The 27669-nt window shown below is 37.1% G+C and overlaps 2 protein-coding genes across 5 annotated transcripts in view; both read right to left on the reverse strand.

Moving 5' to 3' along the window:
- LOC102228431 (NLR family CARD domain-containing protein 3-like) overlaps positions 1-27669 on the reverse strand; it is a 971185-nt gene that overhangs the window by 146366 nt on the left and 797150 nt on the right. The window lies entirely within an intron of this gene.
- The window catches only part of ncam2 (neural cell adhesion molecule 2), a 275630-nt gene that overhangs the window by 44937 nt on the left and 203024 nt on the right, over positions 1-27669 (reverse strand). For all 3 annotated transcript variants that reach the window (XM_005809636.3, XM_005809637.2, XM_023329359.1), the window contains exons 4-7: positions 24937-25080; positions 22902-23039; positions 8042-8159; positions 2113-2282 (exon numbers count right to left, since the gene is read on the reverse strand). In XM_005809636.3, coding sequence (XP_005809693.2) covers positions 2113-2282; positions 8042-8159; positions 22902-23039; positions 24937-25080 — 570 coding nt within the window. The remainder of the gene's footprint in view (positions 1-2112; positions 2283-8041; positions 8160-22901; positions 23040-24936; positions 25081-27669) is intronic.

A 27669-nucleotide genomic window follows, 5' to 3' on the forward strand; every position in this document is an offset into this window, starting at 1 on the left:
TTTAGTTTGTTGTGAAATAAAACATATTACTAATTGAACAATCCAAATTTATTTTAATTTGCTCAGCCTGGAGACAAAGTTAATACGGCGCTAACAAATATTTTATTTGATTCAGCATAGAATTTTAATATTTTTCATTAGTTGATTAATATGTTCGCAATTGATGTAGTTTAGCTTGCTTTAACCTAGCAATGCTAGCAGCTAGCTTCTCAGTTTCCCATTGTTTACATTAATAAGTTGATTTGAGCTAATTCTCATTACCATTCCCATTTAACTGGAAGGCATTTATGTCTAGAGAAACAAGCAAAAAATTCTTGAAATAAATACAGCTGCTACATTTAAGTAAACTGCGCTTAATGCTAGCATGCTAATATGTTAGCATGTAAAATGTTGAGTTTTAGGCTAACTGTTGGTGTTGAGAAAAAAAAGACAAAACATTTAGCTTTAGCAAAATAAAAATAAAACACAAAGTCTTGTCTTATTTCAGTTGGTTGTGAAATAAATCACATTAGGAGTGGAACAATCTAAACCTGCAGGTAATTTTCGCAGCATGAAGAAAAGTTTAACAAGTTGCTAATGTAATTTTTTTAATCTGCATAATATTTTAGTAAGTTTCAGCATGGACCACGTCGAGGTGGGAACTGAGACATCCCTGAAGCCATGCTGCTGGCGTGTCTAACCGAGACACGCCAGCAGCATGCAGATGCATGCAGATGTTCCCTCACTGTGTGGATTCGTTTCTTACAGACACACACGACTCAGGAGCCTGAAAGCAAAACGAGCTGGAATAATCCCTGAAGACTGACAGAACGCTCTCATTTACAGCTCAAGGGCTGCTTCAGAAGAAACTCTGGGCCCAGATGTCAGCGCTAATGTCTACACATGTGGAATAAGAATAAGGAGAACTCAAACATTCACAGAAAGGGCTAAAAAACTAATCTAACTGTGTATGGTGTGTCAGATTATCTGATGGTGAACAAAAGGCGAACACACCTGCAAGTATCTCGTCTAATTTACAGTAAATGACCCGTTTTCTTTCCGCCTTTGCTGTCAGGAGTAATAAAACTAACTTACAACAGCATTTCCCTACAGTGCAGTCAAAAAGGAGAGCTCCTCCCTGCTGCTTAGCTTTGCCCCATTAAAATGCGCATTTTGACGAACAAGCGTTTCTCCACATACCTCTACGAGAGGAATATCAGAGCAAATAGCCAGCAGGTTCATGAAATTAGAAATTGAATTTTTTTTTATTTATGCGAAGTGGTCGAAATATGAAGCGATAAATGAGATATTTCTTTTCAGCAGCCGTTGGTGGTGGTGTGGGCTGGCGGGCATGTTTGGACTCTGACGGTTTTGAAAAACTGTTTTAGGATAAAAGAAGATTGTGAGCGTCCTCACCATAAAACTTTATGGATGGACATAAAACACTCCTCACTGTAATGGATAACGCTATAACATCTGGATTTGCTGGAGATACACCAGATAACAGAACAGGAAAATAGAATTACTCTATTCTGTATTCTGTATGGTTGATTAATAAATAACAATAAAGTGACCTTATGCAGCCTATTTTGATTTAAACTCCTATATTTTTAAAATCACTTAATGTTGGTACAACAAATATAAAGGTTTACACTAATATTTGAGAAAAAGGGAACACAAAAATATGACCTTTAAGCAGTTAAACCTCCTGGGTTTTAAAAAAAACTTAATTTATGAAAAATATATTAGAGTTTAAATGAGTGGCACTCACATTTTTAAGAACTTTAAACTAAAAGAAAGTTTTCATCTCATAAACTTTAAAGTGATTCACAATTAGTTGAACATGTTGGTTCTAAATATTTTGAAAACCATTTGAACATTTTGTAAATTATATATATATTCAGAATCTTTAGATAGTGAATCAGTTCATTTGTAGCCAGATGAACTAAATTTAAAACTAGTTCTTGTTATTTTATTAACACTCTGAATAACCATTCTACTCTTTTGGTTAATGAAATCTCAGTTCAATTGGTAATAAATATGTTGAGGAGACAATCTGCTCCTTCTGAAAGATTTTTACTGGTTTCTAACACTTGGAAACATTTCAGATTCAATAACTGTTGACTTTCTCACCGAACACTTTGAGCAGAAGTTCTCTCTCCTGGAAGCCGGCCTTGTTGGAGGCCTTGCAGGAGAACGTTCCTCCGTCGGCCTGCCGGATGTTTCGGATGGTCAGCATGCTGCGTCCGCCCTCCAGCTGGCTGAAAATGTACTTCTCTGAAGGCTCCAGCTGCTGCCCCTTCCTGCACAAACACAGAAACTAACACCTTCAGACCTTCCACACTTCACAAAATAAAAATATCCTCTCTCAAATTTGTCTACAATTACCTCTGGACTGCAGCACTTGCTAAAATCGCTCCCCTGATGCACTGAAACTGTGCTGACTTAATGTCTTTTCTACATTGGACTCTGTTGGAAAATTAATCAGGGGGAAAAAACAAGCATCTAAATTGATCCATGTCTATATTAAGGCTTCCAAGCAGAAGCACAATGGTGAGAAGCAGGTTTGCTGCCTCCCCCGCTTGTTTATTTGTGGCTGTTTAACCAGCCGTGTAATCCACAGGGGTAAGAGACGGATTTTATTGGGGGGAAAATGTCAAATTTCTGGAGCAGATTTAGACAAAACAACATCAAATGAGTCACTGAGTCACACAACTTTTTTGGACAAGATATAAATGACGTTCCTGAAGCATCTTCTGTCCACATGTCTACAAACTATTTCAACATGGCTGAAAAACGTATCGTAATAAAAGTGTTTCCTCTCAGTCGATGTTGATAATAATTGATTTGTTTTTTGTTTTAAATATCTGGCTTACTGCCAAACTGATGCTATGACCTTTTCGGTTTGTTGTTTTTTACTTTTAAGCAGTAATGCTGCAATCACACCAAACACGTCACAAACATGTCTAATGCTTCAAGTTCAACACCTGTGCATTTGACATTTTGCATTTGTCAAAATGGCTCTAGAAGCTCGTCGGGACGAGCCGTTGTTTTCCATCACCAGTCTCTCTGTAGTATGGAGAATGAAATTGAGTTGCACCAAAATATTATGTGGTGAAACATTTCTGCAATCACAGATGTACCTCAGATGTCTTTGCTGAACATTTTGTGTTCAGTTTTTATTGAACAAACATCGTCAACAGCTGATAAAGGCGTGTAAGGAGGAGCCTCTTGCCTTTTTTCCTCTCCCAGTTACTTTGAACAATGGCAGATGAAATATTGAGTGTGTCTGGGTTTTATTTACTGAAATCGACAAGATGTGGCAATCGGACGTGGGTTTGAATTTATGAGATAATTCAGAGGTTTTGTGAGTTTCACAAGCTAGCTGGGCGCTGACAATGTTCGCTATCAACGCTGTTTTCATCTTGACCAAGCCCATTTGGACGACCTGCTAACAGAACCTGCATCTCCTGGCACCAACTACAGGTCACTACATTAATAGAGGAGACTCTCTGATTGGTTGCTGCTCCGTATTGAGCGGCGAAAGTTCAGATTTTCCAACTCCAGCGTCAAAAGCTCGTCAAACGCTCAAAATGCTTCAATAAGGTCCTCGACGCGTCTCCACATAGACTTTGAATGGAAACCAGACGCGCCTGACGCTCAGATCACGTTTGGTGTGAACGCAGCATTAGAAGACACAGTGGTGAAACTGCTACTGCGCAAGTTACTCAGCAGGTTGTTGCTAGGTAACCAAAGAATGAGTGAGTTGCTAGGTAACCATGGAGCGAGAGAGTTAGTTGTTTCCACCATTGTAGCTTAGCTAGCCATGAGGTTGAGCAGCTAAAGTCTTTCCTCTGCCTACATTTCCCAGAATGCTGTGCGTTTCTGGATAATTTCAGTGAAATTATTGAATATTCTAGCAAATGTCTTATCTATTGATTGATTTATTATCCTAACCTGGATGAACTCAACCAACTATATAAAATAAGTGGTTCTATAAGCTGATGAATTATGGGTTAGTTTTTTGCACAAAGCTTTCATATTTTTGTTTCTTAAATAACAGTACTCAAGTTCAGATTTTAATAATTGCATAAAAACCCTCTCCCGTTACATTTTTAAAAATATTTTGTCATAAACTTAAAAAATTAAAGGAGGGTAATCTTAGTTTTTTCAGCATAGCTGTATGCATTTAAACAAATATGTATTTCCATCTGGACAAGCCTACAACTTGCCTACATGTGTAGTTGAATCTATATTTATAGAGCTATACATGTCTCTAAACAAAGCCAGCCTCCTCGTCTTGTAGGAAAAGTCTCATTTAAAGTCGGCGGAGGAAATACCAAAGCAAAGTAATAATAACTTTACGAGGTGGAGAGGAAATGAAGAGAAGCGTCATCTTAGCGGTGGGCAGTCCAAGACGCACCACAGCAGTGGATGTCATTATACTGACTGACTGCTGACAGGTAGTCTATTACCAAAGATGCACAGCGGACGAGGTGAAGCCTCACTCTGACAGGAAATGCAGTTGTGAGGCTGGAATATGCTGGGAGGCGTGAGATCAGAAGCAAAAACTAAATTGGGTTGTGATTTGTTGTTGGCGTCAAAGACGTTTTCTTTGTTTGCTGGTGAAGTGTGTGAGTGACCTGCAGGCTGGAAACACACCTCCACTGTTCCAGTCAGTGGGTCTGTTGATTATCTACCGCTGAAATGGTTTTTATTTGATTACTGGAATACTAATGCGTAGCAGAATATGTAGTACCTGGATTAGCGGCAGTCAAACAAGCCGCTGAGTGATTATATCCACAGGACAGAGCCCAAATATTTTTCAGAGCCTTTTATTCTTCAGTAGAAGTTAACAAGTCAGATTTTATGGGAGAGACTAGAGTATAAAAATTAATATAAAAACCAAAAGACACATTTTATGCTGTATAGCCTAAGGCAACCAGATTCAAACCAGCAATATTCATCTGTCACTGAGTAAGACTGTCATCCATTAACGGCAGAGTTAATTTTACTTGAGGAGCTTTTTAGGAAAAAAGTTACTTTTAAGAGTATTTTTACTTTTTACTTTTGCTTGAGTATTTTTATAATGAAGTATTTCTTCTCTTGCTTGAGTAAAATTTCTGGATTTCCTACCCAAACATGTGAACAAACATGTTTTAACTAAAACATGTTTGTTCACCAGACACACACCTGCAGTTTTTGTTAAAATTTCTTAAGTTTTTATTGATTTGGAAAATGTTTCTTTGGCCTGATTTTCTTATTTTTTGTAAATTACATAAATTATTGTCATTTTGGTTCTTAAAATACCAAAATTTGCACTGTACTTTATATTTTGGTCCATCTTATGATGTAATTTTGAAATATTGAATAATAATTTGATCAGATACTCTGTACTTTTTACCAAATACTTTTTTACTCTTACTTGAGTAATTTCTTGGCTGGTTACTATTTACCTTTACTTGAGTAAAAACGTGTTGAAGTAGTGCTACTTTTACTTGAATATGTTTTCTGGATACTCTACTGGAGCATCAGAGTTAAGAAAATTATGGAAAACAGCAGTTTACAGAAAAAATATGAGCTCAGGGAGCCACTTTCTAGTCAGTAGCTCACCTTCTTTAATTAGAAATCCAGGTGAGTGGATAAAACAAGAAGCTAATCAGGATGTATTTTTGCTCAAAGGCACCTTGTTCCAATCGCTTTTTCTAAAATAACCACGTCAGTCAACACTATTCCCTGTTACTTTAATCATTTAAACCTACATTTTACTGATCCACACCCTGAATTTAAAGAAAAAGTGAGTTTGAGTTGAACAGATGTACAAAGTCGAGTTGTTTCCAGCTGTGGAGTCTTCAGGTTGCGTCTCACCCAGAGATTCAAACTTTTTGTGTTTTTTTACGATCGATTTCTCTGTCAAACTTCAACGCTGGAGAAATTCAACCCCTACATCCGGAGCACAACTTTGTTTTCCTAACTCATCTACTTCTCGAGAAAATGTTCTAAATTGGTTGAACAATATGACATATGCAGCGTAATAATGGCATCACTTTGCACTCTTAGGCTGAAAAATTATAGTAATTTAAACGCAAAACAAATTAAATTTAATCTTCTCCTCAATCCTTTTGACCTGTTGTTAAAATGACAAGTATTTGAATTCTTGCACTATTTCTGTTTGTGTTTTTTTTGTCTGATTTGACCTTTTTTGAGATGTACAAACTGTTAATAAAGGTTTGTGCGGATATTAAAAAGTTAAAAGTGAATACTCCCAAAAGTACAGTAATTAACGCAAGATTTCATTAAAAAAGGAGATAAAAACTATCTTCAAACTCAAAGTTGGGAAAATTGAGCAACATTTTCTGGTTGCAAAGTTGCTAAAATTAACATTTAATTTTATCTACAAGTGATAAACTGGTTCTGTTCTACCATCACAAATGTAAAAATGGACTTTACTCCATTACTTTACCATGTAACATGTAAAAACTTATTACGTAATCGTTAAATGGAGTGGATTATTTTGAAAGATTAATTGACATATCAGGAGACTTAAATAAATTTGAATAAATAAACAAATCTTCGATGTTATGACTCTTAAACTCGAATCCTGAACACATGCTTGATGAGATGGAAAGAGGATGAGAGAAATGGTTAAAGATCACATTATGTTTGCTCAAATATAACCAGAGAAGATTAAATGTTGTCCTTTTGACAAAAGAGGTTTTACTTGCTAATTATTACTAGCGTAGGCGCTAAAACCCTGCAAATTCTTGCACTTAATCAGTCTACTCAAAGTAACGGTTGGATTTTCTAATGTGGTAAAAGGTGAATTTGTTAAAAGGATTGTTACGTCTTTGCTATTAGTGCCTAAAAATCTGGAAAAAAAATATTTTAACCATTTCCATCAAATTAAATCTCACCTGCAGTGAGTTTCTTCATTTTTAGACTGTTTTCTTCCTGAGAACCATCGATTTCTGTTCACCTCAGTACATTGTGTAAAACACGTCGCAGAGAAACCCGCCGGAGCAGCGAAGCGTGTCACAGTTACAACTATTTGTGACATCTTTACAGTTCGCAGCGATGAAAATAGTCGTAGAAAACACCGCCTCTGTGCTCCGTTTAGACGAAAGGCAGAAAGACAGAAAAGATGGTGTAGTGAAAACAATATGACCTACAATTGAAACCCCATAAAGTGATATCAACAGATGCTCAGGTGCAAAGAGCTTGTCACAATTGTCTGCTGAGTGGGAGCGAGCTAATTGCTGGATGTTGGAGAGAAGAGCGGATAGCAGAGTGTCAACTACTTCTGGTGCAAATTCTCGCACCGCTGCTGTTTGACATTTGATCTTTTTCTGCAGCTGTTGGAGGTGATGTGTGAGGGCGGATTGCAGAATCCTTAATTGGAACTGCAACATGATATCTTTGTTGTCTGCAGCTGAATATACGAGTACTGAATCTAGTGTGTGAGTTATGGGTAAAAGACAAGCGTGATAGTAGAAACTGTATGCTTCCAGTTCACGAACTTTAAATGACATGCAGAAAATATCACCTGAGATTAATACCTAAACACCAACTATAAAGTCTTTAAAAAGGGCGATCATAAAAAGAAGCTAATGAATTAACAATGCTAAGCCTGGTGGGGGCACAAGCAAAGCTGAATGATAGAAATCTCCATTCTAGTGTTTTGGCTTTATTGTGAAGGGCAATTTTCTTTACAGAAACTTCATAATTCATTTTATTTGTTGTTTTGTTTATTTATGTTGGATATTTAAATTATCTTCCCGTTCCAGCGTTAAATATTCACTAGAATTTAAAGTTAATTTATCTTTGAGAATCTGTTCTTGCCATTACTTAAAAATCCTCTTAAAAGAAAAGTATTATCGTTTATCGTGAAAAGTTCTGGGACAATTTATCGTCATTTTGTTATTGTGACGAAATAACGCAACAACCACAAAAATGCTTATTTTGAAGCAAAGCTTCTCGATACCTTTGGAAATCTTAATTTTTTGACAATAACTTTTGACACAAGGTTTATTTCATAAAAAAACTTATGTATAAAAAGGATTACCTGTGCCATGTGACCAGAGGATCAGGAGATCCAGAAGTGATGCAAGTAAAGGTGACTGATTCCTGGTAGTCGGCTGTGGCGTTGAAGGACTGCTGGAAGACCGATAACGACGGAGGAACTGCACACAAACAGAAACAAGGAGTCACACATTCTGCTGAGGGGATGAAAACTAATCGTTCTGCATGAAATGTCAGTTTCCATGAAGCCTTCTGAATACATATGCAAGAAACTGGCATTGTTAGCAAACTGTTGGGACTTCCTGGAAATGCTATGGATGTTTGTAATTCCCACTGGGATTCCCGTTGACATTTTGACCCAGCTTTGGTGAAAACACACAGGGATGTGAAACGATTATGTTGTTTTCTGCTTCTGAAATGCTCGACTAAATCCACTCGAACGGAGACAAGACAGAAACGTGTTCGAATCAGAGGAAAACGGAGAGTCTTTGCTTCCTGTCTGATTCATAAGGCCTGAGCTCAGGCAGCTGATCACGTCCGGCCGATTTCTGTGGCTCAATAGAGACACTTGTGTGGTTATTAGATTAGGAGTTTGAAGGACAAGCAGCATGAATGTTATTTTCTTTCCAAGTTGCATAGAGAGAAAAGAAAAACCACCAATTCATTTTTACCTTTGAGACAATGATTTTTATACTGACACTGCTACTTTAAAGAGATGGAAAGGAACATTTCTCTGGTTAAAGAATGGCTCAATTGGCAGAATAAATAATAAAAGATTATTGTGACCAAAGACATAGCCTTGAGGAATTCCTTACATCTCAGAATCTACGAGGTTTATTTGAATTGTTGTGGAATAAACACACAACTAAGACTTTGCAGAATAATTCAGAGGTGTAAAAATCACCACTGAGTGACAGTAAATGAAGACGGCAAGGAGATAAAATGATTTCCGATAAAAAAAAAAGCACTTTGTGACGTGAATGTCCCTTTGAGAAAGTGCGACACACAGGCAAATTTCTGAATTATTAAGTCATTCCGTCTTTAAACTTTGTTTTTTAATTAAACTATCAAGAAAGTTAAACAAACTCAGTCTGAAAAGGAGCTTGTGGTTTTTTTTTGTTGCAATTTCTCAACATCACAAGTACAATAAATTTGAGAGTATACATTTAAAATCTTCAAAGTTTTCCTCTTGTTAATAATCTTACTCAATGTAAAATGACGACTTTAAATGGTTTGGAAATTGCCCTATTAATCCTTCCCAGATTGATGGCATTAATAATTACTTCTTGAAAGTCAATCCCGTTAACTAAATGGAACCTGTAGATGTAGGGATTATTAATTCAGTGCAGCAAAGGGAAAAATAACACAGAAAAACTGTTGAAAAACAACTCAAAACCACTTTTTTCCCTCGCTATCTGTGTCGGCTACGCTACACACAAACTTGTTGCCATAGCAACTTACAACAACGCCACAATATGCCTCAGGATTCAACACCAAAGAACAAAAACACTCCCACACAAAGAACAAAACATTCAGTCCGTTACAGTTTCATATTTTTAGGCTTGATGTTTATGTTGCGATTATTAATAAGTGATCGCTGTGGTAGATTAGCTACTGCTGCAATTAGCTAATCTAACACATCAGTGGTACATTAGCTACCGATGCTATTAGTTAATCTAACAGTGCAATTCCACTGATGATCTGTTGCACTGTTTTTTTTTCTTAATTAAAACTTTTCCCTAACCTTGCTGTTTAGTTATTACAGTGTTGAATATTAGTAGCAAACACTGCCTTCCTTTTTCTTTTATAAATCACGCATTATATCGATAACTTAACAGCTAAAACCAATGCTAGTCATTGTTAGCGAGCAGCTTTTTGCCCTCTAGCAGGAAGCAGGGGACGTGACGTCACACTGTGACGGTCTATATGATGCAGGAAATAATTATCCATCTTTCGGTGACATGTATTTTATGGGAGTAGAAGCGACTTTCCTGCTAGACGAGCCACATACTGTAAATACAGCGTGTCTCACTAATCTGCAAACAGCAGCATTGTTACAGCAAAGGCCCTGATGACTTTATCAACGGCGCTGGGTGAGAGCTGTCAGCAACACGCAGGGAGTCCCTGTCACCTGCCGCCTGTCGTTTTATCAACCAACAGAAGGAGAGCAACCTCGCTCTCATCTTTATTCCCCGTCGCGCTGACAAGGGAACGACAACTTCATGGCGCTTGAATGTAAATGAAGCAAATCAACCCATTTCTCCAGCACATATTTACGCTGTGCCTCTGCTCCCACTACTCCCAGTGCTGCCACCCTTCCCAATCTCAAGAAGTGATTAAGCGTGTTTGGAGCAGCTTAGTGGCGCTCTGGATGTTTACTCTCTCCAGTTTGGGGATGATTATGACGTGCAGAAAAATGGCCGACGCTGGAGCAACTACAGCTGGAGAAGCAATTCAACCAAAGTTTTTTGGTTTCTTTTTTATCAGAGGGCTGAAAAACTAAACAAAGCTACTGTCATGGCTACGATCTCTTCATATTTAGCTTTAAAAAAATGAAATAAAGAATGTCAGAGTAGTTTCTGAGGAGGTTCTGGATTCAAAAAGAGTTTAACTTTACTTATAAAAATAACCTGGTTTACTTCATTCAAAATTCAAATATAAACGTTAATTTTGTGGTAGAAAAACTGTTTTTTACAGCTGCCTTTTCTTCTTAATCACAACAGGAAACCTTAAATAAAAAAATAAACAGGAAGATATTCGACCATTTGTATATATTAAGAATTATTTTGCAAATAATTAGTCAAATACTAAATAGGCTCCAACATCTGCAGCAACAAAAAGTCTCATAATTTTTAAACAATTCAATAATTTCACTTTTTTAAAAATGTGGCTCTCGTGTTTAAGAAAGTCTAAATATTCAATGGTTTTCAGTATTTATTATAAAAATATTAAAATCAACTTTGGCATTCAAACAAAAATGTCATAAAGTCAAACTGATTAGTACAACACATTTCAGCAACAAAATGTTTTACGTAATAAAAACATAAAATAAAAAGAATCATTAGGTTACAGTGGCAGAATAAATAGAAGTAACAAATTGTTATAATTTAGACCAAAATTAATTATTTTTCAGAGGCAACTATAAAAAGTGAGGCTGTTAACTTTAAAAAAACTCAATGTGCCTAAAAGTAATTAAAAAAGGCAAAATTGTTGCTTTAATTTGTTTTCAAGCAAACCTGAAAAACAAAAACACAAATTTCTTCCTTTTGTTCATATTCTTAAATGCTAAAAGTCACCAAACTCCTCCCTCCATTTTGTTCCTAGAAGGCAGAAACAATCCCTTTCCTCTGAAACGGAGCCGTGAGTAAAGCTCAGACTGCAGCTTCAGGACGGGAATATTTATCAACCGGAACTGCAGCTTCTCTTACACAATATGCATAATGAAATCTGATTACAGTGTGAGGGAATCGGCACAAAGCAAAGGCTTAATAATGCCAGGTGTCGGTGAGAAAGCTGCTATCGGTTGTTATTATAAAAATAATGCATCTCGGTTCACAGCAACCCATTACAACACATTAGGGTAAGTAGGATGTAATTGCACTGGAAATTTAATTTTGTTTTGTGTTTTATAACCATCTAACCTGAAGTGATTGAGTGTTTTTTAAAAGTTAAGCTAAACGACAACCACAAAATCAAATAAAACTTTGCACTTTTGATGAGAAATTTATTAGAATTAAAATAATTACTAATAATGTGACTGCAAAATCAATCCTAATGCTTGACACTTGCAAAGAGGTGTTATGTTTTCCTAAATTTGAGTGACTGTGTGTAACTTACAAATTGAAATAATCGTGTAATCTCTAAATATTTAGTTAGATTAAAAGTCATGATAATTTTTATATGATTGGGAAACAATATTAAATCAACATTTAAAGCTTTTATTCTCAATTATAAATAGTAAAGATAAGTAAATAAATGAGTGTTTCAGAATAAACAAAACAGGAAGTGCTTTTATTTTGATCTTTCCGGCAGGAAGTAATTCATAATCAGAGGTGGGTAAAGTACCCAAATATTTTACTGAAGAGTAAAAAGTAGCCATCCAAGAAATTACTGGAATAAAAATGTATTTGGTAAAAATACTGAGTAAATGATCAAATTATCAATCATTTAATATTTAAAAATTACATCATCAGACAGACCAAAAATATAAAGGTAGGTGGAAAGTTTGGTATTTTAAAATGACAATAATTCATATAAGTAACAAAAAATGACAAAATCAACAAAGAAAAATTTTCCAAATCAATAAAAAAACTGATTAAAACATGTTTGTTTTTCATTCAGTGGGAAGAAAATATTACTCAAGTAATAGTAGAGATATTTCATAATAAAATTACTGAAGTTAAAGCAGAAAGTAGAGCGTAGTAAAAATACTCCTAAAAGTATTTCTTTTTACTTTTACTACCCAACTCTACTCATAATATTGCAGCTAGCTTAGCAGCTAAGCTACATGTAATTTGTTCCCTAAATGATCCGTTTAATATGGGGTTTGTTATTATGAAGTGGCGGCTAACATGAACAGATTATGAGTCATAAACATCCCATAATAATCCAAAACATATCACCTAATAATCAAGGTTATCCTTTCAAAGTAAAAGCTGCAATCTGTAGCTTCCTTTCACTCACCAATGAGACACAAGTCCAAGTCAAATCTGAAGAACAAATTCCCTTTTCTGATGTTTTTAAAATGGCCTATTCAGCTTTTTAATCAAAGAATCTCTTATTTTGTGATTCTGAAACCATCTCATAGTAAGAAAGCAGGAAGAACCCAAACATTAGAGCAGAATGAAGCTTCACCAGGTTGAAAATGAGCTAATCTCTGATCAAAACCATTGATTTCAAAAGCAGCTGTTCTCCAGTATCGTCCACAGGCGTCAGCGCGCCTCGCTGAAGGAGCCGCGTTAATGAGACACTGCCAAGCTGAGAGACTTCAAAAGAGCAAACCGGCAACAGGCTGGACGCATCCAAAAGGAATCTGGCAAGCTAAATGAATTCTTCATGTATTAGTCATATCCTTCAAACTTCAGACGATTGGTGGAGATAATGTGAGGCTTAAAGTCGTTCCCACAAACTTGAACAAACACGGTAATCTTATTTTAAAAGTGACAAGTCACTTGGACTGATTTCAAAAGCTCCAGAATTTGTTTTCCTTTACATGCGAATAGGCTAGAAGTTGTGAAATCTTCTGAAAAACCACTGAAAGTTTTGCTTTCTTGATTAGCTCTGGTACCAAGCCAGCTTTTATTTATATAAATAAGTATTTATACTCCTTTCCTGATTGTGATTTATGTCAAGAAAAAGTAAGTGAAGAAATATTGAAGGACACAAGCAGTGATTTCCACTGACAGCAGAAGAAAGGAAAATTGCAAGCTCTCGTTTGAAAGTGAGTGAGCCAACAATTAGGTGAACGTGTTGAGGAAAGCTACATGGAAATTAGAAAGCTTTTTCTGTTTTGACTGAAAATATTATGACTAAGACAAAATTAATTGATGGCTTGGAAGAGGTTTAACAGGGATTTTATACCATCTCTTGGTTTTATTCTTGCGAATCTCTTGGTTTTATAAAAAATTACATCCAATGACAACTGTTTTTATTGAGTTTGGGTGTGCAGAACAAACAGCTTTCATAAAATTACTTTATAATCTGCTTTTGCTAGTATCCTATAAAAGGTTTCCTAAAGTTAAAAGTTTCTACTTGACATGGAAATAGTATGATATCTGGTTAAAACGGCCAAAAATGCATGAAAACCAACTTTTGAGGCAATATTACCAAATATGTTTGGTCCAGTTTCTAGTGCAAAATCTTAGTAGAACAAAACTAGTTTACAAGTAATTTCTCAGCAAGAAATATGAGTTTGTTTAAAGTCAATAAAACCTTAATATTGTTGAAAAAGTACTAGTTTCATTGGCAGATTATTTCACTAAACACGTTGTAAAAATGTTTTGTTACAAGTTAAATAATCTGAGAGAGTACTTTTTCATAAATATTTAGTTATTACTAACTTAAAACTAAATCATATTTCTTGTTGAAAATTTACTAAGATATTTCCACTTGAACCTACTAGGTACATTTTTGTGTTTTTATAAAAAATGTCAACCTATTGTGGCACACTGAGTTGGTGTCAAAGTTTCAGAACATGTCTGCCTCAGGGGAAACCTGAGCTACGTCTTGTTCCATTAGAGTCCATAACGCCGACATAAAAGGACCGGACTGAACTCAGAACAGGATTAAACTTCAAAATTACCTCGTTATTTCCACCAAATCAAACTCTTAATTCTCCACGTCCATGAGGCTTATTTGAGATAAATCCCTGAAATGTTCAGCATTCTTCTCAACACCAGGCTGTTTTGCCCTCAGGTTGATTAGCCATTCAGTGGGTGGCCCGTTTTTAGTCAATATGCCATCGCTCTCATCTACGGCCCACTTTGATGATACACTGGAGGCCAGGAGCTCCTGAGGGTCAGAGGAGTTTCAGTCGCCGCATGTTTGCCGGAAAAAACACACACTTTTCTGAAGTGGTTCATTAATATTTATGGCTTTACGTCGGGGGGAAGCATACAGTAAGCTAATTCAGCCCTGCTTTCAGATGTTCTGCATGACTGGTTAAAGCAGTAACAGCGCTAGCAGACAAGCTGCATCAAAAGAGAAACATGGCTAATCAAGACGACAAACCAGGGAACACTTTCTTTGAAACACTTCATTTAGAGAAAACTGTAGATTATCTTTGAACGATCTAGAATAAGCACACAACTATGACAGCTGGAAACTAACAATCTGACCTGAACCTTCAGAGCCACATAAAGACGGTTACAAAGTTGGCCTTCTATCAGCTGAAGAACATTTCCAGGATTACAGGAAGATCCAGAGAAACGGCCTGAATAAACTTATTAAAATTACTAACATTTATTGTCGTATGTTTATTATTATTACTTTATTTATTACTCACTCATTTTACATTTTTATTGTGTGCTATGATGGGACAAACAAAGTTTCACCTCTTTCAGGATCAATAAAGTATTATTTCATCATCTTAAAAAAATCAATCAGAATGCTGCTGCTGGCATTCTGACTAAAACCAGGAAGTAGATTTTAATACTGAATATTTAGACTTTCTTAAACACGAAAGTCACATAAAAAAATATCAAAGCAAAATAATTGAAATGTCTAAGAATTATAGATATTTAGAAATAATTATAGAAATATAAATGTTGTTGCAGCCTATTAAGTATTTGATAAATTAATTCTTTACAAAATCATACATGTCATTGATTTAAAATGACATTGATGGTTTTCCTACCACAAAATGAATGTTTATATTTGAGTTTAGAATGAAAGTCAACATGGAGAATATTTCTATTTTTATAAGTTAAACTCTCACCCGTTTAGATTTGCTTTTGAACCATTATAAATGAAACATTGACCAACATTTTGATGTGTAATGACGGCAATTGGAAAAAAGTTGTTTCAATTATTGATTTGTTGTGTTTTTATGATGTATTCTGAACTTCCTCGTTGCTGAAATGTGCTTTAAAAATGAAATAAATGGGGTATTCAAAGAAAAGGGTAAAAAAGAACACAAAAAATGTTTTTTTGTTGCTAAATTATCCTTAAATCTCTGCTCCAGGCTGTAGAGTTCAGTGACACCTGGGAACTTCATCAACTTTAAAGGCGAGAAACGGTCAAACAGCACAAGTAGAAAGAGATAGAAGAGATCGCTGGGAGGCCCAAGTTTGTCAATGAGCGCAACAGACTAGATGTTTTATCAATCAGCTGCAAACTGTTTATTGTTCTCTGCTGCAGCGCCGAGGGACACAGCCCAGGCGAGGCAAAGCAGACAAACCGATGGGAGAAAAATGAGACATAAATGCTGTTTTTCTTTTCTTTTTTGCCGGAGGACGGAGGAGGAAGAAAGGCTGAGAAGTTAACTGATGTTGCAGCAGAGTTTCTCTGGGCTTCACCTCTGCTGAGGTGTGACCGCCACCTTAAAGGCGTCTTTGTCTGAAAAACTGGACTGGACATTGATTCCTGTTAGCACAGCCGCTGCTGCCAACCGTGGCAGAGCCAAATTTGGAAAGTTACCAGCAGAAACTTATAGTTTTAATCTGAATCACTAACTTTTTGTTGACCAGACTTTTACACACATCCGAATAGATTACTTCTACACTGCAATAATACAAAATGTTACCAAGTAGTTTTGGTCACTTCTTCTTCAAAAATTCCTGTATTAATTTAAAATTCGTGGCGTCGCAATCTGGTGACGCACAAGTTACGGTCACAGCAAAAACACAAACTCTTACCAAGAATTTTTTGTGTAGTTCATGGACCAAATATCTTAGTAGACGTGCGATAAAACAAAACTAACTCAAAAGTAGCTTGTTTTAAGTCAATAATTTCTTAATATTTATGAAAAAGTACGAGCTCTATTGGCAGATTATTTCACTTATAACAATGTTTTTAGTGAAATAATCTGCCAATGGAACAAGCACATTTTCATCAGTAATAAGCAGTTATTTACTTACTTAACCCTTTCAATCCTAAGTTTCAAATCTCCGCCTGGATATTTTTGCTTATTTTAATGGTACAAAGTTCTTTACATGTCCGTTGAGTAAATATATATTTGCCCATTTATCCACAACAACTGGAACTTTTAATATCTAGCAGTAATTTTTGTAACTTACGTCTATTAAAAAAAAGGTCTCAGATTAATTTCACTCCCCTCTACGGCGGGAGAGAAATTACCGTAATAACCCGATATTGGCTGGAAAGCGCAACGTTGGAATTTGTTGTGGCAGAATTACAGGACTGCAAATTCATCGCTGACAAGTTCGGACTATAAAGGGCTAAAACAAGCGTTTTTATCTTTCTAAAAAGTTAGTTTTGTGAGTTAGTTTTGTCTTATTTCAAGTGTAATAAGTATTTTCTCTGCAAAGTAGACAAAAAACACTTGGTAAGATTTACTGTTTTTGCAGTGACTCAACCTGTGAGTCATCAGATTGTGACCCTATGGATTTTAAATTAATACAGCAGCTTCTGAATTATTGTTCCCTGTGCAGAGCAGCCACTCGTAAATTTTCTTAAGCACACAAATACTCTCAATAAAGTAGAACCATTCAACCAGTTTGTGATTTTGTGTGACAAACCAAGTTTTTCTACTTGCAATCATTTTAAAATTAGATTTCGTAGTTTGCTTAAGGACCACAACTCGTTCTCTCTTGACCCTCAGTCTGGTCCTGAACAGGGTTGAGCAATAATTGTCCCCCAAGGACACATAAGCAGCTATAATTTTGTACGCCGGAAACAAACTGGCTGAAAACAATTTATCTAAGTATATACTTAGATAAACTGTACCGCATTCTTGCAACACGACAAAATGTTCTATACGGAGCTGCAGGGTGTAAGGAAAACGTGTAATTGTGCTCCTACTGAATAAAGTAATATCATTTATGGATTAGCCACGTTTTCAGCTGTTCTCTTTATTTTCTTTCATCACAATGTCTCCAGCACTCATGGCAAGATTTAACTTTATCCACTAATAAATCACATCCAAACTGAGGGTCTGGAAAGTAAACCCAGCAGGACAAGCATACAACCTGAATGCAAAACGTGAATCAACTCAAGGTTACTGATGGTGAAAGCAGTGTTTACGAAAACCACTGAACATTAATAATTTAAATTAATATCCTACACAAATATAAAAATCATTGTACAGCGATGCACAGGTACATAAAAAAAAACATTGATGCAGGATTGATCAAAAACTAAATCATGCTCAGCTATGCTAATGCTAACATCCAACATGATCGCACTTACCATAAATAAATCTTTTTCAAAATACTGCTTTGGGTTTATTGTAAACACTTGAAGTTTATCCAGAATATATTTAGTATTTTCATCTCAACAACATGGTTTTATTTAAAGAGACGTCTACCTCATTGTGGCGCAAAGTTTACAGAGCTGCTACCATGGAAACAGATTTAAATCCTCAATCAGGGGGTCAAACTCAGTTTTATTTTGGGCCGCATCAAAAATCTGAATGTACTTTATAGTCTGGTTGTGCCAGAATTTATTGATAAAACCAATTAAACTGTTAAAATATTAATAAGTCGCTGTTCCTCTACAATTTTATGATGGTTTTAGACATTTTTGCAATCACAATTGCAGATTTAAAAATGTTTGTAAGGAATTTTTACAATATTTGCGCTAATGTATGATGTTAAATGTGACTTTTTATTACTCACTGTATCAACTACAGACTATAACTTAGCAATCAATTAAACTCAATGATTATTAACCAAATTTGGGAAAAATTTGCAAAAAAATGTGGAGATTTGTTGATTTTGTGTGAATTCTGCTTATTTATGAAAAGCTGGAAGGACTTATTGATGTAATTTGTAGTGTAGAGGGCCACATAAGAAGCTAGAGGGGGCCAGATTTGGCCCCCAAGCCTTCAGTTTGACACCTGTCCTACATGATTCGCTACCAACACAACTACTGCAAACTTTGGTCACAACGTTTTCTTGTAGACTATACAAAAGTATTTTTTTATTAAATCATTTTTAACATCCCTGCCAATAATTATAGTCATGTAATTAAGAAAGCTACTTTATTTATCACAATTATTCATTATAACATGTAAAATGTTTTGTAGGCTGTTAAAATTTGCTAATTAGCAACTGAGTTACCAAAAATGTCATCTACTATTTATCAATGGTTTCTTGAGTATCACTGCTTGTCCTTCATTTAAATGCTCAGTGTTTATCTGTGGGTGTTTTCTGCAGCAGCACAAGTCTAAGATCAAATTCGTGGGTGAGGAAATCGTCCGTTTTAATGATAAGTCTGTGTGTTTTGGTTAAACCGTAACTTTGAATTTAAACGTTCCAGAGAAGTGCAACAATAATGACTGAGAGTAAATGGCTTTTGGGCTGAACATAAAAATGCCACTGCCTAATTCTTGAAAGTCACACGCTGAAGGTAAAATGAGGCATGAATGAGAAGCCGACCCCATGACAAAATATATTTCCACTTCCTACAAGGCTGAGGCAGGAGGCTCATATTTGTGTGCCCCATGACAGTCTGTGGCATTTAAGTAAATGTCTCTTCTATGTATGTCACCTTTATTACCCCTCTCTGCACACCTTTATGCCAGAGGCTAAATTAAAAGCCCCTCTGGGCCGGGGACAGCTACTGCCCCAGAAACAAATGGGCATGTAGGAGGAAAATCACCAAAAAGAGCAGCTTGGCACTTCCCTTTGCTTACTTACTCATTCAGACCTTTTCTGTTTGGAGGCAGACCTGATTAAATCAAAAGACTGGAAGCATTTCTGCAACAATTGCTCACTTTGTCAGATCAGACTGGATGTTTGGCCAAAGCCTGTTAGCGTTAGCGACTAGAGCAGAGGCTGCAGTGTCGCTTCTGCAGCATTATGCAGACATCTTGGGAAAGAGGGATTAATTATCCGCTCATTACAAAAATCTATTTAAACATTACTACAAAAATAAGAAAAAAGCTTAGAAAATACATAAAATGACTTTCTGAAACTAGTTTAATACACCATGATTCACAGAAATGTTACAAAATGATAGATATTTTATTTGTTTTCTTCAAATTTTGAACTTTACAAACATTTTATTTGGCGCTTTGTAGACTTTAAGACTGCATGATTCAGAAAACTTACTTAAACTTGATCAGTTTAGGTTTTTTAAGCAGTTAGCATGTACTTAAGCTAGTCTGAAAGCTAAATCTTTAATTATTATATTTTCAAATGTGATTACTTTAGTAACTTTTAGACCAGGGGAGTCCAACCTGTGGCCCGAGGGCCATTTGTGGCCCCTGGACTGACTTCTGCAATTCAAAAATGATATAAATGTGCACCGTAGATACAGACTGAGACTTTTTGAACTTGAAGGATCAGATTACGTAAACTCTCTTTTACGTCTAAGTTGTAAGAACTTTTCAGTTATTATTTTGTCTATTTTTGGAAGAAATAAATATTTTTTTCTAAGAATCAAGTCAGAAATGTGTTCAGAAAAAAACCCACCTGTCGCCATGCATGGAAATTTTATTGGATAATTTTTGTTTTCTAACTTGGAAAGACAACGATTTTAAGAATCAGACACCTTCAATACATTAAATTTAAATATTTAGAGCAAATTTGTCAAAATCTACTTCATAGAAGAAAAAGGCAAAACAAACAAAATTCAATTGAATAAAAAATAAACCTGACGCCTCTTGACAGAGGAGAAATGATGAGTTCATGAAAGCGAGGAGCCAACTACACTTTGTTCTTTTGTTTTGTTGTTCAGCAGCTCGGCCTTTTCTCTCTTTGCTGTTGTGTTGCAAACCTGATCATGTTTAAAAATTCACGGAGGGGATCTTCTACAAAATGTTCACAAACGGCAACATGAAATCGGACGGAGGACGCCTCTGAGGCATGTGGTTTTAAAGCTAACAGTTAGCGCCCCGTCAGGTGTTTAAACAAATCAGACGGTGTCTGCTGCAGGGCGAACATCCTCTAAGACGGGGTGAGCAGAGGATTTCTTCCTGAGGCAGAGAGAGTTTATCAAGTGTGGCTGTGAGCTCAGCAGAGCAGCCTGTCCCATCGCAGCGCCACATGGCAAGTGTTGCATCACTGCAATAATGGGCAGCGCCTCATTGAGCAGGCTTATTGGATCTACCACAGAAGTGAGGTAAGTGGTGTGCTAAATTAAATGCAATTCATACTTTTTTGGGCTGGGGCCCGCGCTGCTATTACATTAAGTGTGAGAGAATTACATAGGCAGAGACAATATTGCAGCTGTTGGAGCATTACAAGACGCTGGTGGCTTTAGTGAGATCACATTTCAATCAAGCCGGCAGTCTCAGGTGACTCACCGTAAATGAGAACAAATGAGGAAATTAAAATGACATCCATTGATTTCTGGACCGCGGCACCCGGCGCCATTACTAATTTTATTTTTCAGTCGTGTTGGAGAAGAAAGGGAAGAGAAAAGTCGCACTAATAGAAGCTTAAGAGGCAAGCGAGCCAGAAAGTGAGTTTACTGAATGCACTGAATCTGCAGAAGATGACGGCTCTATTATGAACTACTGGAGAAATCTGGAGGCGTTTGTGTCATTTCACAGTCACTGATCCAACTCCAGACCATCCAGACCTCTGGTTAAATCTACTTCCAGGTCAAAGATTCAGATTTATATTTTGCCTTGCAGGGTTCATATCATTTTCAGGTTTTTCCTTTGTATGTTTTCAAACTTTTCCAGCAGCGCATTTTGGAGATAAAGACAAACACTTTTAGTTTACCGTTTTATGACAATTTATTACCTTTATTAATAATGTATTGTGATGAAAAGTGTCTTTGTTTCAACTGTAAATAATGTTTTCCAAATTCAGGCTGTTAATACAACATTACAAAACTGTGCAGTTTGAATATCAAGCACTTTCCAAACCTTGAAAACACCTCATTAAAACTCAAGTCCTTTCAAGGATCTGAACCCTGAAACCAAACCGACAGTTTCATCATGCAGTGAGAAGCATCGCTGCTTTTCTTCTGCCCTTGTTTCATTATTGCACCTTTAACCTTGGCCACCTGAACAAAAGCAACGATTCATGTTGAGTTTAAAAAAACAGGAGCACCAAAACAACTTGTGTATGCAGAGGGAGCCCGGTCCCTAATGCGCGTCAATCTGCTGGCACTGTGCGAAGAGGAGCACATGTGTGCCTGGAATCCAGATGGATGCTTTTGTTGGTTTACCCGAATCGAGGAGACAAAGACCAGCTGTGCAGCTTTTTTTTCTTAACTACATATTCCAACACTGCTATGACAGACTTATTTTGTTGATTCTTCATCCCAATTTTCAGATGGGGATCATTTTGTATGATTGTGTCGAGATTTGTGCTCATGATCTTGTCAAACACAAACACCTGGTTGTGCTCTAAAGTTGGAATCATCATCGACATTTTAGTTCACAAGGAAAACATTTGTTCAACACGTTAAAAATTGGACAGTTACTCTGGTTTTCACTGATTGGCTCTATTTAGTTGATTCATCCCTTTACCAACTGGTGCAAAGTGAATTTGGTGTCTAAATTTAGTCACAGATATTAAACTGTACCAGCCAAATTTGATGGAGAATCAGGATTAGCCATTATGCCAACTGTGCTTCTGATTGGCTGACGTCTCCTCTACCTCCCTCGAAAGTATAAAACCAACTCTGGATGTTATGATACTGTCATGTCCAAGAAACCAGTTTATGAAGCTCAAAGTGGGTCTAAAGAACCATCAGTAACTCAAACTATTGACAGAACCATGGTGCACTGAGTTGCTGCTGATTGGCTAAAGTTGGCATCTGTGTTTTTAAGTAATCAACTTGTTACATGTTTTCACACCTGACAGTCCAGAAGACTCAGTTTGATTGGAGACCAAAACTGCAACATTTGTTATTTTCACACTGTTCCTGTTCCCCTCCTCGCCTGTGGGGGCGCTGCACCAAGAATCACTGAAGGAAATTATACAAAGACCTCCAAAAAACATGAATGCAACTTCCTTCTTCAGGAAAAGTAAATAAAAATGGAGTGGTGTCAGATTCTAGGGGATATTTGTCTTTGGCAAAAAAGCCAAAAATACATTACAGCATGCTAGCAATGGAATACACGGTTATAACGGCAGAAAAAAAGAAAGAAATGCCTGGTACAGAGGGAATATATACAGAAATAATAGAAAGTTGGTCAGATTTCAGTGATAATTTGTTACTTTCACACTCTTTAGGTGGGTAACCAGCCACCCAGAATGTTAGTAGCTAACAATTTAAGAACTACATGGCATAAAAGCAGCAGTTTAAATGATCGGACTCACCGTTGACGACCACGGCTATGTCCACAAAGTCGATCTCCCCTCTGGCCTCCACGCTGGCCTCGCAGCGGTAAACGCCCTCGTCCGCCTTGGTCACCTGGCGGATCTGCAGGTTGTTGTTTGGCAGCACCTGGAACCTGCCTTCACGGGTCGGGAGGAGAGGAGAAAGCAAAACAACAGCAGCGTAAGAGGAGCAGGAGATAAATTTAGGAAGAAAAATGGCATCTCCAGTCCAACGCAGTTAGTCTGTCAGTCTCAGCTGCAGCTCATTTACCTGATAACGTCCAAACAGATAAATACTAGCAATTACAGCTCAGCTCTGTTGGGCCTCTATCTGCTCTGCCCAGAAAAGATATTTATATCCCTGGATCACAATTAGAGAGAAATGATTAAAGAATAAAAAAATGTGCTTTCATCGCTGTAGTGTCACAGAAGATTTGAATTTCAATTAAAAATGTGACAGATTCAAGGATTCAAAGGGTCACGCTTTCCAATCAGAGCTTTTTTTTTCTTTAAGAGAGAGAGTTGTGAATCAAGGAGGGGAGATGAAATAATGAGCGGTAAGCGCCGTTCGCACTGCATTACTGATTTTACAGGAAAGGAAATTACTAAAAATGAATTCCTCCTTTGAGTGCTCCTCTACCTCCATCTTCCTTTTTCTTTGCAAATTAAGTGGACCATTCTCCTGATATTTAACACTGTTAAAACTAAAAAGGGTGGGATTACCAGGCAGAGCACTATAAATGGTATAAATCATCTTTTGCTTAAAGGGAACAGAGGAGGGTTGACAATGAGACTGTGAAATCTTCCATGGAGAATTGGCAGTACGGGATAAAAACACCCATTTCTCTGCTGTTTTTATGTATTTTTTTCATATTTTTCTGGTGTGTTTTTAATCTCATGGGGAAGCGGTGCATTTGAATGTCACCCATCCAGCAGCTCCTTAATCCATCCTCTCACAGAGGCTTGTTAACATGGTCTCTGTCCAAATTAGATGCCTCCTCCATTGGGTTTCTATTCATAGATTTTTATACCCTTGTCTCATTGTGAATCCAAAACAAAGGAAGGGAAAAGCATTTCCTAGAGAACTGAGTTTCTGGCACTTTTTCAATAAGATGAAACAAGATCGGCGCTCATGAGCATTTCTTATTCAAACATTCAGGTTCAGTTCCTCTGAGACTGGCTTTTCTTACAACTTTTATGCTCCAAATTATTAGAATAACCAGCGCCGACTGGTAACCCAGACTGTAATGTTATTTTCATGGTTATCACAGCTCCAAATCTAAATTGTGAGGCGCTGAAAATGGCAGCTATTTCCCTGCCGGCCTGCAAATTTCTTGGCAAGTTACAGCTGATCCACTGAGTGAACACAAACCAAGAAGAAAAATGTTTGCCAAATGAAAATAAGCATTAGATACAATTGTTGCGGCTTTAACTGGTACATTTTGTTCTAGTTTTTAATGCACTCAGTGATTCAACTTTTGTCACGTTCTCCATTTCTGCAAGGCGGCAAAATTGTTAAGTGCAAAGGGCGTTAATTATTACATTTTGGAGCCAGAAAACATAACATTTTGTAAAAACTGAACATAAATAAAACACAGTTTCTCATTATGAATTTCACTGTCTGAAAATATCAGAACATTTTGTTTATTTGAGAGATAAAAACAATTTTTTGGTGGAAATATGCTGCAGGGATGTTTGAACAAATATTACAGACAGAAAAATGATACGGCAATAACTTTTGCTATAAAACAATCAATAAAACTGTACGAGGGAGCTAAATAAATACACAAAATACAGAATAGAGAGGATAAATCTCTGCTTGGTTGACAAAATAAGGAGGCAAAACCTAGAAGTGAATGGATCAGAAAATAAAACAGTCTATGTTATGGCTTTAGCCAATACTTGAGCAACAATACCTGAGCAAATTACAGAAAAAACCTTCATATAAGGTTGAAGCTTCGTTCCCTTCTAGTAAAAAGAGTAAAACTAGACAAAAGGGTCAATCAAAGTGAGTCAGAAAGTGGTGATAACTCACTGTGGTGCTCCTCTGTGATCTCTTTGTCCTGGTAGTACCAAACCACCGCCGGCACCGGCGAACTGATGACATCACAGACAACCTCTGCCGTCTCGCCGTGCCTGAACTCCTGAGGCGACTTTACATCCCGGAACGTCAGTCTCTCTATGGAGCCAAACAAAAACACATTTAACAAATGTTACGGATCTCAAGTTGTTATAAAATAAAAACGTATTTGGATAAATGTAAAATACTATATGAGATAAATTCAATCTGCAACATGACAAGGTCCAAAACAAAAAAGAGAATTAAAAAAATCCCAAGTCCTGGGCCTAGTCAAAGCCCAGGTCTCGTTAAGACTCTTTCAACCAACATAAAACACTCTGAAAATGCCTAAAAACATCAAGATATTCAAAGATTTATATAGATGTCTTGTATGAAACAGGGTTATTATTTGGTGTTTATCTACAAAGATCACTTTCTTTAACAGATTAAAAAAATGAAAAACTGAATATTTATTGGAATCTTGTTGTTTTTATTCTTCCAACCTTTGTTAATTATCCATCTAATGAAAACAGTGACACAAACACAAGTGGAAGCCTAGTCAAAGTCCAGACTTGAGATCAAACTGATGTTAGAGAGAAAACGTAATGAAGTCAAAGAGGTAAGAGGAACCATTTACTGCAGCTAGAAGATGTATCTGAAGTATTTAGTTACATGTTTTGAAGTGAAATCTCTTTCTTTTCCAGATATAAAACTACTAGAAAAGTGAAATGTTCGTAGTAAACACCTAAATGTGTATTAGGGTGTCCTAATTTTTTCACAGATCTGTATGTACTGAACAAATACACCAGGAATGAAAGAAAAGCCCTCGATGAAATGGAAACCCAGACATTTTGGTTCTGAGCTTTAGTCTGAGGAGCCTCTTCAGCGATTGAAGAGCTTCCCGCTAAGCAGCAGCAGATCCGTCTCCAGGCCTCATCAGCGCCTCTGATGCGGGCCAAAGATGGCTCTGCTGGCGCCGAAGCCAACATGCCATCACCTGCGCGGCGCATCATGAAGGCGTGAATAAATCAGTGGCGGCTCTCCTATCAGTCTTCTCCGTTAGCGAGGCTCCAGCATTAGCATTTCAGCTGGGTGATTTATACCAGGCGGCTCCCTAAAATGAGCTTTCGCTCCCCGACTGCACCCTCCGCCCGCCGACGTGTCTGGAATCTCACCGTCTTCATTAACTTCAAGGATGCCTGTGCATGTTTCTGTCACTCACTCCGCTCTCATCATTCCCTCAGCCGCTCTTTGCTCATTTCCAAAAAAAGATGTTCCTCATTTCTTCTTCTGTGAAGTTTGAATACTTCTGCTGTCACTTATTTACTCTGTTTGTATCCATTTCCTGCTTCCTTTTGTAGTCACGTTGCTCGACAAGAGAATCAGAAAGGGAAACATCGTCTCTGGAGAAACACGCTGCTGCAAACTTGACATCAGCAAATTGAGGAAACACTCAGCAGAGTTTCTGCTCTCCTGTTCGCAGAAACACTGAAGTTAAACACCTTATATCAGCCAATTTCCCTCCATCCACATCTGGACACTTATGATGGGTTTAGAAAATATGCTTACAAAACACTTTAGTCAAGTACGAAAGAAAAAAAACAACTTGGCGATGCTAGAGTCAAAAAGTAACTTGTCTAATTTATAAACAATTTCAGTTCAGATTTAAAACTGTAGAGCTGCTGGTTAGAAATAAAATCTTTGTAGAGATTCTTTCGACAGCATAAAATAACAACCACATTGCTTCTTTTGCTTCCTCCTAAAACACAAACAGACAGTAACATGCCTGCTTTTACTTATCAAATCAATACTGAAAGTTAAAAAATGTGCTACTTTTTGTTGTACATATTTGCTGTATTAAGAGAAAGATATCTAGTTTCCGGTTTCTTTTGGGCTCAATTGAATACATTTATTTTCAGTAATAAGAACAGGATTTAGGTCACTGTCTTTCAAAACGTTCGCTATATTTAGTCAGGTTTAAGAAAGAATAAGTAAAAGTCTCTTGGTTTTATCTTTTGTTAAAACTTGGTTATAAAAATAAATATTCTAAGTTGTACTTTACATTTTTCTTTATAAGAAACAGGAAACAATTTTTACCCTGCTTACAAATTAAAAGTCTCCATCTGCATCTACAGGCCAAATTTGTATCTTTGTTGAATGGCAGTCAGTCTATGGGCCACAAATGGCCCTCGAACCGCACTTTGGACACCCCTGACCTAAATGAATCAAGCATTTTCAAGGATTTCAAGCACCAGTATGAACCTTATATGTAGCAGGAAAATTTCCCTGGACTGACCTTACTGTAACGACACCGTGCTGGAATTCACTGCATTTCACAAACCTGTGGAAGTGGATGAAATCAATAATTCGGAGGGGTGACCCGGAGAGTGTGTGTGGAAAGGTGTGTGTGTACTTTAACCCGGAGGTCAGATTGTTCTGTCCAACACGCTGCAGACCAGCAGGTCCGCCCAGGAGCGCAGGCGGGACGGCGGGCTCCGGCTTCGGCAGGGCTCTTCATTCGCATTCTGCTCATGAAGCCCACGCCACGGGGCCGCGCGCGAGCGGCGCTCGGTTGCCAAGGAAACAGCGGGGCTGGTTATGCGGTGAATGAGGCTATGACTGAACAGCGGCAGGTGGGATTGAGGCTGTGATGTCTCAGCTAATGCTTCTCTAGGAGAGGAAGGGAAGACAGCAGCGCAGCAGGTGATG

This window comes from Xiphophorus maculatus, chromosome 24 (assembly GCF_002775205.1).
Source record: "Xiphophorus maculatus strain JP 163 A chromosome 24, X_maculatus-5.0-male, whole genome shotgun sequence".
In the NCBI taxonomy this organism is placed as follows: Eukaryota; Metazoa; Chordata; class Actinopteri; order Cyprinodontiformes; family Poeciliidae; genus Xiphophorus; species Xiphophorus maculatus.